This window comes from Amaranthus tricolor, chromosome 15 (genome assembly GCF_026212465.1).
Source record: "Amaranthus tricolor cultivar Red isolate AtriRed21 chromosome 15, ASM2621246v1, whole genome shotgun sequence".
Classification (NCBI taxonomy): Eukaryota; Viridiplantae; Streptophyta; class Magnoliopsida; order Caryophyllales; family Amaranthaceae; genus Amaranthus; species Amaranthus tricolor.
Genome location: NC_080061.1, coordinates 10,324,109 through 10,339,581, shown reverse-complemented (window position 1 = coordinate 10,339,581; position 15,473 = coordinate 10,324,109). Strand labels below are relative to the sequence as shown.

Genomic DNA, 15,473 nt, shown 5'->3' with positions numbered 1-15,473 from the left:
AAATTGACACCATGAAATCAAGTAACAAGATTATTAAAATAAAATTTTACTTTATAGTTTTTCTTATACATTAGTAACTATTTACAATATAACTTTATTTCTATAAAATGCAAAAAGCTTAAATGAGACAAATTTAAAAAGTTAAAATATTACTCCCTTCTATTTTAATTAAATATTTCATTTAGTTTTACACACCAACCGATGCATTATTTAAATCCTAAATATTTCTAATTGTGTTTGATTTAAATATTATAAAAATTTAATATTAATAAAATTTTCTTTAAAACGAATCAAACATCCTCTATCCTATGTTTTAACTTATTGATTGAGAATAAAGTACAAAGTACGAGTAATTGTTAAATATTGTCAAAACACAAATGAAACATTTGATCAGATTCCTCCGTTCTAAAATACAACATCTGATTGTGATATATTGTGTAAGAAAATATAACTATTATACACAAAATGTAACGGAGAAATCTGAGACAAAGGAGTATATTTTTCTTTACCACACATTGATGAACTGCATGTTGTTTATAAACTTCATATCTAAGGGACTTGTAAACATGAAGATAAATAATTACTTAATATCTTTTGAATAATTCCATTTTTACTTTTCAGAAAAGCATAAATCTAATAACCAGAAACTTTAGAGGCTAAAACTGTGTCAAAATTAACATGGTATTCTAAAACTCTTGAAATAGTCAGTCTTTACATACAATCAACTACTCACTAAAAAAAGATAATCAAACTAGCACCGATTTCACCTTAACTGCTTCCATCCAAGGCTGGGAGACACTTAAGGAGAATGTCAGCACCAGATTCAAGTTCCTGCTCTGATATGGTCAATGGCGGAACCAATCTCACAACGTTTCCTTTTCCGGCTGTTAAAATTAACAAACCTGAGTTTCGACAAGCATCCACCAAGGGCGCAGCTTGCACATCCAACTCTATACCAACAATAAGACCCTGACCTCGGACTTCTTTGACATGTTGGTCTCCACTCAACTTCTTCGTTAAGATATCTTGGAAAAATTTCCCTTTTTTTGCCACGCTATCCAAAAATCCAGGACTTGTGATTTTATCTAGGACAGTAAGTGCAGCGTGACACACGAGGGGTCCACCGGCAAAGGTGCTTCCATGGTCTCCCGGGCTTATAGCTGATGAAACTCTTTCTGTAACCAGAACAGCTCCAATAGGTAAGCCTCCAGCTAGAGGCTTTGCAAGAGTCATTATATCAGGGTATACACCATAGGCTTCATGTGCCCAAAGGTTACCTGTTCTACCCAAACCACATTGCACCTAATAAGACACAGAACGGAGTCTCTAATGAGTCAAATCACAAGCTACAGAAAGATTTTTGCAGTAAGGGGTTACGAGAGTAGTGGAAAGATTACTTCATTTTACAGTTTTCAGTATGCCCATACAAGCTCTAACCAGTCCATAATGGATATATATCCAAATAAAGCACTGAAGTACAAACACTATAGATGAATTGTATATTTCCATTCCAAACCTTCATATTGTAAACTGGATTCTATTCAAAGTGTGTTCCTCTAGCAAAATAAGGGCGGGAGCTGTAACTTATCAAACCATGGCAAAATTGCATCTTAGCTCAAGAGATTTATTCTAGCCAATCGGTACCAAATTTGATGGAGCTAAATGTTTATAACAATTTAAATTACTTCCGGGAACCTTTATTTATGATATTGTTAGCCTTGAATCGGGAAAAACCTATGAACATTACATCATAAACAACAAAATGTCAAGTTGTTAAGGAAGCCTTCGTCTGTGATAGCCAGTTCACCAGTAAAATACAATGGAAATTTACAAAGGCCTGCCGTTGCTAAGTCACACAAAAGTACTAAGCAAATTGACATAAAATGACCTTTTATCAAAATTCACATGCAAGAAGATATAATATAGCATATACAACAGCATAAATGTTATTTTCTAACAATCCTCTATGTTGTTCTCTTATTATACCTGTTTTGGATGCACGTTCAAGCATGGGATGAGAAAAGTGAGGGAGCTAGAATATGGTTTTTCTAAGCTTATAAAGGCAGGAGGAAAATATTGGATTCTGGCTGCAGACTCAAGCTCAAATAAAGCAGGGAAGGATCATAAGAAACTTTGCATCAAATGCAGGAGGTATTAAATATTTTACTGTAGGGAGAAGTCTAGACTGGCATTTAATTCTAGAATACAGTCCATGCCTTTTCATTCAACTCAATACCCAATCAAGTGCTTGGCATAGTTTAATTTAAAAGAGGTTCCAGATGTCACGATGCAACTAATACAAGGACAAGGACAACAGGGGCTCTCTTCAAGTTGGTTATTATCATCACCCAAAGTAATATCCTGTTCAAACCTTTTACAAGAATATCTTTTTCTATTCCCTTCAAATAATTTATAGTGGATCAGCCAGAAAACACGACTAGGAAAAATTGACCAAGCAAGAACACTCATTTGACAACTTGGCACAAAGCACGACGCTCATAATGTAATATCATTTTCTTCTCCATAGTAGAAAAAAAAAATCAACGAAGTTCCTATATCTAGCAACTAAAACCAATGTTTATATTCAACAATAAAATCAACTAGGAGAATTTGAGCTTTTATAGCATAGAGCATATTAGGTATGAACCAAAGTAAAGTTACTGACCTCATCATAAACTAAGAGTGATCCAGCTTCATCACAAGCAGTACGTAATGATTGTAAGAATTCCTTGGTTGCACTATAAATACCACCTTCACCTTGAACAGGTTCAACAAAAACAGCAGCTACTTTTCCACTCAAAATTACTTCTCTGGCAGCGTTTGCATTGCCATATTCAAGAAAAGTAACTCCAGGCATGAGCGGTTCAAAAGGTGATCGATAATTTTCTTTACTAGTCAGCGAAAGAGCGCCAACAGTTCTTCCATGAAAACAATTGCTGAAGGCAATAAACTCTGTAGCTGGATTCTTGGCATCAGGATGTGCATGTCTTTGGAATTTTCTAGCAAATTTAATGGCAGCTTCATTTGCTTCGGTACCAGAATTTGTAAAAAAGACACGATCGGCAAATGAAGAAGCAACTAGTCGCTTTGCAAGCTCCACCTGAAATCAATTGACAATTATTATCAGTAATCAACTTTCACTAAATGGGTATTGAATTGGGAGGTGACAACAAGACTTGGAACTAAAAAATACGCAAGTAGAGCATTTTTCATTTAATTAAACAGAAGAAATGACTATAACAAATAGCTGACCTCATATTATCATATCTTTACCGCAATGAAGGAAGTATTAAAAGTAAAAGCAGAAAGTATCACACACCATTATAAACAATATATGCTAGATTTGTAAAGATATAGATATAAACAAGTGAAAATTTCAACGTTCAAAATGAGATCTATCTGAAGTCCTGAACCCTACTCATAACGCAAATTATCCAATAATGCATAAAAACTTCCCATTACAAGCATTAGTACATGTACGTGAGAAGCACAAATTTGAAGGACCAACTAAGACAGCAAAAACTTTGCAGATAAAACAAGTTTAACTTGGGTATTTATTTTGTTCACCGTGCTGTAAGCTATAAGCAATTTGCTTACAACAAAATATATGAAACACAGCCCTCGTATCAACTTAATTATTGTTTCAATCTTCAAATAATCAATAGTACACACTAATACGAGCAAAAAGCACTTATATTTAAATACTAACCAAGTTATATACTCTCTAAACCACTAGAAGTGATGATTATTTTTTAAAAAAATCACCATCACAGTAGAAAGGCCAAAGTAAATACAAATTGATATCTGATATTCAACCTACAAATAAACGCAAACTCAAACAATCATATATTCATGTCACATACAAATGAAAAGTGTACACATATGGTATAATATCATCTTCCTATCCAGTATATCCCCAAGAAACTATGAGTGCGGGACAATGTTCACCAGGAGAATGTAGATCTCATGGGGAGTACTCATCAATGACACTTAATTTTCTAATTTAAAACACGTAACTAGTGACGGAAACATGCAATGTTTATTCATCTATATCTGATAAACACAAAAAAAAAAATTCTATTTTTTACTTGCACCATCTTCCTTACATAAGGGTTCTCTGTTATTTGTACTCTTTACGTTTTCGTTAACACAAATTGTTCTATGAGATGGTCTCATCGAGAGACGCACTTCATATATGGGATTAATAGCTCATCTCATACATATTACAAGAATATAGACTCCTTGTTTGAGGTCATCTCGTCAAGAGAAGGTCTTTCACGAGAGTTCTTTGGTTAAAAAAACAATTATATTAATTTGTGTATTCCACCATAATTTCTATCAGTAGACAGAATATGATTATGATTTGTTATTGTGTATCCCATCATTAATTTACTACTATCGTATAAACAAAGTAAATATTTCACCTTCTACATATTAATTATCATTTGATTACAGGAAGAGGCAATATTTAAACATTACACCATTTCCCCCGGATAAAATATTAGTTATTCACCATAAACAAATAACACATACAAAAACATACTACATCGCAATGAAATTGTCAAACTGAAAAACAAATGATAACCCAAAACTTCTTGTTAAATTACGTTGGACATATTGTGAATACCAGCATATAATGGGGAAAATATAAGGTGCACACTCCATAAGTCAAGGAGATCATCCCAAAATCATGTGACAATGAGAGGCGGACATATAAAGTGCACACACCATCTTTAATTAATTCATCCATATAGGCTAAATCATCCCAAACAACCCTCAAAACAAACCCCCATCAAGTTAGGAAGATGGGCTAAGTATACAATGGCCCTAAAATATACTAAACACAATATAATCCTAATACTTCTAATAATCAATTCGAAAAAAGAAGAGTTATAGTTGTACCATAGGAATGGAGTAGTAAATATTGCTGACATGAGCCAAAAAATGAGCCTGATTAGATACAGCACGAACCCAATCAGGGTCAGAATGACCAAGAGCATTAACAGCAATCCCAGAAGTCATATCCAAATATTCTCGCCCTTCAACATCAAACAACTTACAACCTTTTCCATGGGAAAGAACAATTGGAGCTCTACCATAAGTACCCAAAATCACTTTTGCTTCTTCATCCATTATTTGCTTTGATTTTGCCCCGATTTCATGGGCATTTGTTTTGGGTTGTGAAACGTCGTAATTTAGGCATGCTGAAGGGGATAATGGGAGCAGACGGCGGGTACTAATGGGTGAGGAAAGTAAGTTACCTAGTACGTAAAAAGAAGACATTGGGATAGATTATGTTTGGGTTCTCGCTGATGAAATAAGAAGCACTCTTTATTCCTACAACACCAAAGAACGCTTTGTTAGAAGTAGATGAAATAGGTGATGAATGCATTGAAAGGAGCAATGTTATCCCTAAGAAAAGTTGCAAATAGTACCTAAATAGTGTATGAATAGTGTGCTATTTTTTGTATAAATAAACAACACTCTTGTTTTGCAATTGCATGAAAATACACCGATATACTAATTTGATATCAATCCCTTATACTACTTTTCTCCTTACATTCTCCCTACTTCTTAACACGTTATCAACACGAATTTTCACTCTCAAAAATCCATGGTAAATCTTTTTTTTCTCAAAACCTTAAAACAAATTTTTTTTAGCCATAAGATGGACCAACAATCAAACGGTATTAATATTATTATTCAAGGTGTTACCATTACAGTTCTATACTTTTTCTTTGAAGAAAACCATATAACTGTTACTAGCAACACAACAAGTAGTGGTTTAAACAAGCTTCGAAGACATAACCCAAATGATACCCACACAAATAAAAACCCAATGCCAAGTCCCAATAATACAACTAATCCACCTGCACAACCAACTACTAATCAACCACTACAACCCTTCGATAATCCACCAGTCCAGCCTACTAATGACCCTGCAATACCATTAGAAAGTAATAAAGGGAAAAATGACGAAGGTGAAGGAACTAGTAATAAACGGTTTCAGACCAATGCTCTGATAATGCTACATTATGTGTGTATGCATTTGCTTAACTTTATTCTCTATAATTATGCATCTCATTTTTATATCTTTATACGTTTATAATCAATTAGTAAGTTCAAAAAATTTAATTTCACCAAAATAACTTAAAAGATAAATATATATACACATCATTAATAAATAACTTTCAAAAATTAAGTTATTTGATTCTAATTTGTTAATATTGAAAACTTAATAATAATAAGCAGTTTTAATTTACCAATAACACAGATTATCCACAAATATGATTAAATTAGTTCTACTGAACAAAGATTATTCTCCTAACATAAAATCCTTTTTAATTGTAAAAGTATCACCCTGGAATGAATGCCAGAGTGGTCTGAAAATCATAATTTAAGTAAAACGTTATTGGTTCAATTCCGAACCAAAATAATCATCAAATCAAAAAAAAAATTAAACTTTATAATCCTTATTTTATTTACCACATTTTTATTAAACTTGGAGATAAAATATGAAAATAGTATTTTTACCCTCTATAAATAGGGTCTTTTACCCGTCCCAAACACACACACCACTCACATCTTATCTCTAACAAAAAAAAAAAAAAAAAAAAAAAAAAAAAAAAAAAATTTAACCACTAAATCCTTTCTTCTTCTTCTTTCATCCATCCATGGCAAACAACACATCTACAAACTCCCACCTCCATTCATTTAAAGAAAAATACTAGAAGCATTCGCTATCATTATGGGCTTAATTATATTACTCGTAGCGCTAATGCTCTACCTTATTATCTAAAAATAAATTATAAATATTGTAATATTTTTAGCAATTTGTATTTTGTTTTATATAAATAAATCTTTAAATTATCATCTATTAATACTATCTACTTTATTTTTTATTTCTGATTATATTGTGCTTATTATATTTGAGATATTAAACCGGGGGAGATAATACTAATATGCTTTAATATCTCTAACGATTCCCAAAATCATATTATTAATAACCTTGTCATTTTCTCAAGTGTACAAAATAATGGCTGATCTCAAAAAGAGAGAATTCAATGCCATGGAATTAATAGGAAACAATTTTATACATTGGGCCTCAGATATTAAATTATATATGAAAGGAAAAAGTTTATTATACACAATAATTGAACTTAATCCTGCCAACAAAGGAAAGGGTATTGAAAGAGATCCCATGAAAATTGAGGATAAGCCAAAGGCTGTGACACCCCAGATTTAGCTTTAAAAAGGATTGATGGACTATTCATATCAACAAGGTGCATCTTCTTTTCATGGGAGCCCATTTGCTAAGAACTCCACAGTTTAATGTGCTTGGTGGGGGCAATTTTAAGATGGGTGACCTCCTAGGATGTTAACCCGGGCACGCACGAGTAAGGCCAAGACATGTGTAAACACAAAATCAAGAGATAAAAGATAAAGACTAGTTCAAAGCAAAAGCTTTTTACTAGAGATGGTTTAGCTATTAACAATAGTGGTTGATAGACAATAATGGCTTCATGTCCAACACACTTCTAATTCATCAACAAATTCCTACGCATGTTAGGAGGCTCCACTAGGTTTTAGACTAAAAGATAATAAACTTCAGCCGTACATTTTCTCACTTTGATACAATTACATTCATGAACGTGCCTTGTTTTCATTTATTTTTCATTCAACGGCCCAATTCACATTAAAGTTCTTAAAAAAGTCATGTATCGCATAATGTAGTAATTCAGATAACTAATTGATTCACCAATACGCAAATACACTTTTTGAATTCTTCTCTCACTAACAAATGAGAACATTGCTACCCTGAAACTCCCTTATAAATGAAACTTCATGGAAGAAGTCAACAACTTGTTTTTCTAAACCCCTCAATCCCAACCAATAGCCAAAAAAGGAGCACCGACATTATAAGGTATTCCAGAATAGATCGTCTGGCGTCAATACCAACCGAATTTACAGGTCATCAATAGTCCAATTGTCTTTTGAAATCTAAAATTCATCAATTACAACAACCTTTCTACTCAATTTCGAAAATTCATAAGTGTTCTAACAGATTTTACTGCATCAACAGTAATGGCGTGCTCTTGTCCAATGTAACCTCAAATCTAAGCTAACCACAAAGTTTAGATGTCCAATACTAATATAATCTCATATATATAGCAGATTATAAAATATTTTTATTTGTTGTTAGGCTTACACATAGACATCCATCAATAAAAGAGCCTAAGAGCAATCGGTAATAGTTGGAGTAGCCCATTAAACTATATGTTACTCATACTCTCTCTAATTCTTCAATGTGAGATCAAAAGTGGGGGAGTTCTCCATCATACTCGCACAATCAAACACATAAATATAGTGCTAATGATAAACCAAGTAAATCCACTAAAATTTACACATTTTCAACAATCAATTGAAATAGGCGCACAAAATTCAACATTCAAATCTATTACTTCCCAGAACGCGCTCTGATTCTCATATTCAATTCAATTCAATACAGTTGTTAACACTAATCAACTAAGCCATGAGTTATTCAAATTAATTAAAACAAATAGCATAAATAAAACTTGTTTTACCCTGATTTGATTTGAAATATTTCAAAATGAAATCAATTTAACTAAACCTCAACTAAAAACTCAAACTTGAAAGAATTGAAACAATATAGCTAAAAGCAACAAAATCATAATTAAGAAGTAATATACCAGAGAAAGAAGTGAAAACGAAAACCACAAAGAAGGTGTTATTGTCCGATGGCCAATTTGTTCATCGACGGGTGTTGCCAAGAGTCCGACCTTCAATTTTACTTCTAATGATGAGAATGGAAAGTTACTAAGGAGAACTGAGGTTTGAGGATGAGGATTTGGTCTACGTGGTTTTATAAAATATTCTCCTAATCTCCTTAAAGTGGTACTCCTATGCTTCTATTTTGATACCTCCAAAATTACTTTTTAATTTATAAATTAAGGATAACATAGATTTTAAATAATTTAAAGTTGGACACTTATTTGACCTTAGATAATTGTTGAGTTCAGTTAGATATAATAATAAAATTTAGATTATTTTTAAAGTAATCAAAAAAAATTGTTTAAATCAAAGGTGCCACAATCTTCAAGAACCACCCTAATTTAGATGAAACTTAAATAATCATTTATCCGACCAAAAAGGCACTTGGTCAATGTCTTTAAGAAGGTGGGAACTACCTATATAGTGTCTCTTGTTGTCTTATTGGCCTTTATGTTTCACAAATGTGTGTAACGCGCTTGTATCGTGCTACTTAAATACTCTTTTTGCACAAACAAAAGTTGATATTCAATAAGAAAATTACAAATGATTGTTTACCATTTTCCTCTAAATTTTTTGTTCATCCTGAATATAAGATTATCTTTCAATCTATCTCAATTTTCAATTAAGAATAAAAAAGGTGAAGCAAACACTTTAGGATAATTCTATAATGCCTTGTGTTGGTATTAATTTTTTGAAAACCACAAAGTCTACTAAAATCATGTTTGCATTAAAGTGTTCATGTTCAAGATCCTCAAACTTGGATTTAGTGTTATATCTTATTCTTCCTAGTCGTCCTATTTACTTTTTTGTTATTATTCACTTATCACTCTTAATTTATATTTTATCTTTAATTTATAAGTTAAATCATAGTCAAGTGGGATCTTGTTTGATTCGTCTCAATACAAGGATTATTAATATCTAGTATTCATAATTTTTAATTAAGCACGATTAGAGATTCTAAAAGTTAAAATGTTATCTCGGTAAGTGTGAAAGAACTAAATTGAACTACTAGGTTGAACAAGAGGAAATATTTATTTACACTTAAAAGTTGCCATTTTGATTCAAGGTGCACACGCTCCATAAGCCAAGGAGATCATTCCAAAATCATATGACAATGAGAGGCAGACATAAAGTGCACACACCATCTTTAATTCATTCATCCATATAGAATAAATCATCCCAAACACCCCTCACAACGAACCCCCATCAAGTTAGGAAGATGGGCTAAGTATATGGTGGACCTAAAATAAACTAAACACAATATAATCCTAATACTTCTAATAATCAATTCGAAAAAAGAAGAGTTATAGTATACCATAGGGATGGAGTAGTAAATATTGCTGACATGAGCCAAACGATGAGCCTGATTAGAAACAACACGAATCCAATCGAGATCAGAATGACCAAGAGCATTAACAGCAATCCCAGAAGTCATATCCAAATATTCTCGCCCTTCAACATCAAACAACTCACAACTTTTTCCGATGGGAAAGCACAATTGGAGCTCTACCATAAGTACCCACAATCACTTTTGCTTCTTCATCCATTATTTGCTTTGAATTTGCCCCAAATTCATGGGCATTTGTTTTGGGTTGTGCCATGTCGTAATTTAGGCATGCTGAAGGGCATAATGGGGGCAGACAGCGACTTGTAGGGGTGAAAGTATGGTCTACGGTTTGGACTTTTATCAAAAGCAAATTAGATCATATTTAATTCGATTTTCAATTTTTCAGACCAAATCCAAACCTAATTTGTTTTTAAACCACACCGTACCGAACTGCAATTTAATATATTAAACCGAACCCAAACCGCCTAGACCGAATTTGTAAGCGAAAATGTTGTAGACCGAATTTTCGCTTCGAACCGAATCAAGTAAAGGTCAAATTTTTTTGTTTTTGAATTATTTTTGATTAAACTAAAGGGTAACACTAAAGAGTAAAGAGTAACACTGAACAAGAACAAAAAATCAAAAACAAATAATACAGAACAAGAGTAACACTGAACAAAGAATCAAAACCAAATAAGGTAATACTGATTTTTTGTTTATGAATTTGCTTCGATTGTGCTTCAATTAAAGGTCTGAATTTCATCATGATTATCTTGCTTCAATCAAACTAAAGAGTAACACTAAACAAGAACAATAAATAAAAAAACATAGATAAAACTATCATATCAATTATTTGTTTTTCATTTTTTTTTCCAATTACACTAAAGCGTAATACAAAACAAGAATAAATAATCGAAAAAACAGAAAACAACACTGATTAACCTAAAAAAAATAAAAAAAAAAAAGCGTTGAAAGAATGAAAATTACTAAATGAGAACAAAAATAAGATCAAAACAATGAAGATGAAACATAAGAACAAAGAAAAACTAAATGAAAAACTTAATTTTAATCGAAGAAAACAAACTAAACAACAAATAAAAAATCAATGGACTAACCTTGAAGAGTAGAAGGACTACCAAAGTTGAAGACGAAGATGAAGCTTCCGGCGCTAGAATTATGCGGAATATTGAATAAGGTTAGGGTCTTAGGGAAGAGAGAATGAAAGGGAATAGGGGATGAAGACAGGAATGAGGAGTAGGGGAATACGGGCATACGGCGATATAAATTTTGGGCCTGGGCTATTAAATATTTCGGTTTCATCCCGTCTTGTATAAGATCGTTTCACGGTGAGACGATCTGAAAATGAGAAGCCTATAAGCTAAAAGTTTTTATTATTAGGCTAGTTAACTCAAGTACGAGGCATGTCTTCTCATACAAGAATTAGTATTTCGATTTTCGGTTTTGTGGAATTTCAAACCTAATCAATTTAGTTTTTTATTTTTAAACCTAATCCAAACCATATTTGTTATTCGGTTTGGTCTAGTTCGATTTGCGGTTTTAATCTGAATAAGTTTCACTTCTAAAAAAAACTTTTTATTTTTTCTTCTTATTTCCTCAAAGATAAAAATTTCACAAAGGTTTTTTATTATAAATTTTTTATTTTTGGATTTTTTTTACTGAAATAACTTGATTTGCTTAAAAAAATTACTAACACATACATGATATACATATTTACAATTGTTCCAAAAAAGTATCATTATTCTCTTTCTCTAGCTATATGTATACCCCTTCCTCTGAAAAAATATAAGATAAAATATTATTTTCATTTATTTGTCGCTCTTGTAATTGCAGTTTATAATTTTTAAGCACTTGTTCATTGTTTTCTATTAATAATCAATAATTGCACAATATTAAAATCTTTTAATATTTTATTATTTTTTTAATTTCTTCTTATATTCCAAACAGAAAAAATAAATAAGGCCAGAGAAAATATTTTTGTAAAACAAGGAATTGGTTTGGTAAAATTGCACAAACGGTAAAACAATAAAAAAAAATTGAATTGTTTGAAAAACAAAGTAAACACATATAAATTTTCATTTAATTACCCATTTTCTCCGAATAAATATTAGTTATTGACCATAAACAAATAACACGTACAAAAACATACTACATTTCAATGAACTTGTCAATATGAAAAACAAATAATAACCCAAAACTTCTTGTTAAATTAGATTCAACATATTATGAATACCAGCATATGATCGAAAAAATACTAGGTGCACACACTCCATAAGCCAAGGAGATCATCCCAAAATCATATGACAATGAGAGGCGGACATATAAAGTGCACACACCATCTTTAATTAATTCATCCATGTACGCTAAATCATCCCAAACACCCCTCACAACGAACCCCCATCAAGTTAGGAAGATGGGCTAAGTATACAGTAGCCCTAAAATATACTAAACACAATATAATCCTAATACTTCTAATAATCAATTCGAAAAAAGAAGAGTTATAGTTGTACCATAGGAACGGAGTAGTAAATATTGTTGATATGAGCCAAAAAAATAAGCCTGATTAGAAACAGCACGAACCTAATCAGTGTCAGAATGACCAAGAGCATTAACAGCAATCCTAGAAGTCATATCCAAATATTCCCGCCCTTCAACATCAAACAACTTACAACCTTTTTCATGGGAAAGCACAATTTAGTCCACAATCTTCAAAGCGAATTAAAGGTTATCTGAACACACTTAAAAGTGATCTAGCAGAGAGACAAAAAATTTCAAGTTATCATCCAAATGTTAGAAATCAAATAAGAAGAGCTAATCTTATGAAAGGTCCTTTTCAGCCCATGCTTATATATATAGGAAGTGTATTCATTATATTCATATTGACATTTTGATTAATCATTAAGAATTTCCATAATCTTTAAAATACAGTTTTATATTGCAAAATAACACTAGATTCAAGAAGATACTAAAGGATGTAGAAAATTTAATGATAAAAGAAAATGTCGAAATTATGATCAAATCATGCATAATAAGCTTAACTAGTATGCTCAAAGGTTTACAAGTGTGAATTAAAGGTGGATGGTTAATAATGGAAGCATGAGTTAATGGTAAGAAGGAAGAAATAGGCATAGTCTAATACCAACAACTAGATTCACATTAAGCCCAAGTCCTTAAGTCAATACCAGTGCGCTACAAATCCACAATCTCATAAGTAGACAAGTGATATGTGCGGAAAAGGCTCAATCATGACTCACCGGTTTAAAATATGTCCATAAATACCCAAAGCGGTGCCACAAACCAAATCAATGCTCAACTATTGTTTTGAAAACTCAAGGTTCATAGGATTGCGAATCAAAAATTTAGAAGAAATAATCTAAGCTTGCCAAGGTATCATACATAAGTTAAGAATATGGCCCAAAATGAAATCAAGTTAGCTATTGAAGATTAAAAATGTGCATGAATGTGATTCAGGGCATTGAAAACATAATCAAAGTAAGAAGATTAAGCTAAGTTATGAAACCAATAAAACAGAAAGGAAATCAGTGAAAGCATGCATATATACACTAGAATAACATAAGGTGATCATAAACACAACACCTCCCCCAAGCCGATCTTAGCAGTGTCCTTAATGCGACAAAAGGGTTTTAGAGAAGGTGCGAGGACTCTAGTCATCACTCTCATCTTCCTCCTCCCCCTCCTCATCATCTCCCTCATCATCATCATCGTCATTATCATCATCATCATCATCTCCCTAATCCTGTGCTAGCACCTCTCCTAGAACCATAAACATATCCAAAATCACCTGGTGGTGGTGTGTACCACAATGGGTGCACGTGATCCGGGGTGATATGCCCTTAACGATAATGATGGTCATATATAGGATATTGGCTACGCTGGTGATTGACCATGAACTGGTTAAACCGGCTCTAGTAATCCTCTATCAGGTCAAACCTTTGATCAAAATCGTCCATACGCAGATGTAAACTCTATAAAGAGGCCAAGACGGGATCAGGACCGGTATAGTGGGGTGGTAGTGGTGGAGGTAAAGGTGCTGCATGAGAGGTGCCACCAAACTCGTAGGTAGATGATGGGCCTCCTTGCTCAAAAGTAGTTGAGGAGCCACATTCCTCGTTTGTGGAGGAAGAGCCACCTCATCCTCGATGAGAGTACTGAATAGGTAGTTGAGTATATAAAATTATGCTTAGCTCCATGAGAATAGGTAGTTGAGTATGTTTTAGGAAGCTTTTGTTGCTCGAGAGAGAACATTAGTACTTATGATACGTTCTTCCCCATAACAAAACATCTATGACCTTAGATTAAAGTTTAGTAAACACTACTTTGGTGAGAAAGCTTAACCTATGCCTCTTAGCTTATTGATTATTTTCTCCTTGCTTTAGTTCATTGTATCCTTATTTACTTTTATGCTTTATTTTCATTAAGTACTTTTAATTTCTTGCTTTAATTATTTCTATCTCCAAACATCTTATTATACGTTTTCGAACACACTAATCGATCGAGAAACTATTGACTTAACCCCCACTCTTTGTGGATTCAACCCATACTTGCAGCCGTACTAAGCTACGCCGTGCACTTGCAGTATTACTATTGAAGGATGTAAAGTCCCGATCACCTCCCAAAACACCCAGGTGACTATCGTCCAATCTCTTGTTGCAATGTTATATACAAGTGTATTTCAAAACTCATCTGCATGAAGCTACGACTTGTACTAGGATCAATCATAAGCCCTACACAAGGAGCCTTTATTGAAGGAAGAAGCATCCTCCACAAGATCCTCTTATGTCAAGATATAGTCAAGCATTATGGTTGGAAGAATTGCTCCCCCAGTTGCCTCTTGAAGATAGACCTCAGGAAAGCCTATAATACACTTGATTGGGACTTCCTACGTGATATGTTAATAGCCCTCAATTTCCTAAGAAAGTTCACAGAGATCGTTATGGCATACGTCACGTCTACTCGGTACTCATTGGTTATCAATGGCAGCCCCCTCACCATATTCCAAGCCAAAAGAGGAGTCAGACAACGAGATCCAATGTCCCCCTTACTCTTTGTAATAGGCATGGAATACCTCTTGAGGACCCTTAACTTGGCCAGCGAAGAACCAAAGTTTAAATTTCACCCTAGATGCAGCTAACTCAAGCTCAATCACCTAACTTTTGCAGATGACCTTATGCTATTCTGTAAAGGTAACCTGCAATCCATCATTATCCTGATCAAGACGGAAGATTACTTCTTCTCATGCTCCGGCCTCCAAGCCAACAATTCTAAATCAGGTATATACCTTGCAGGAGTCAACAATGAATTCAGAGATCAGGCT

General features: G+C 33.1%; 1 protein-coding gene across 1 annotated transcript; it reads right to left on the bottom strand.

Annotated features, from left to right (window-relative positions):
• Positions 1 to 567: 567 nt before the first annotated feature.
• Positions 568 to 11,397, bottom strand: LOC130801953 (acetylornithine aminotransferase, mitochondrial). The gene is made up of 4 exons (XM_057665930.1): positions 11,236 to 11,397; positions 4,903 to 5,337; positions 2,666 to 3,100; positions 568 to 1,302 (listed from the first exon to the last, which is right to left on the bottom strand). Exons 2-4 carry the CDS (start codon positions 5,281 to 5,283, stop codon positions 769 to 771), a joined length of 1,350 nt encoding a protein of 449 aa, XP_057521913.1. The 5' UTR covers positions 5,284 to 5,337; positions 11,236 to 11,397; the 3' UTR covers positions 568 to 768.
• Between the last annotated feature and the right edge of the window lie 4,076 nt (positions 11,398 to 15,473).

What these genes read in the sequence shown, in the direction of transcription:
- LOC130801953 (XM_057665930.1), bottom strand. Translation starts at nt 5,283, where the DNA reads ATGTCTTCTTTTTACGTACTAGGTAACTTACTTTCCTCACCCATTAGT. An exon ending in TTTACTACTCCATTCCTATG is followed by an intron (nt 3,101 to 4,902) that starts GTACAACTATAA and finishes AATTGATTTCAG; the next exon opens with GTGGAGCTTGCAAAGCGACT. An exon ending in CACTCTTAGTTTATGATGAG is followed by an intron (nt 1,303 to 2,665) that starts GTCAGTAACTTT and finishes GTGTCTTATTAG; the next exon opens with GTGCAATGTGGTTTGGGTAG.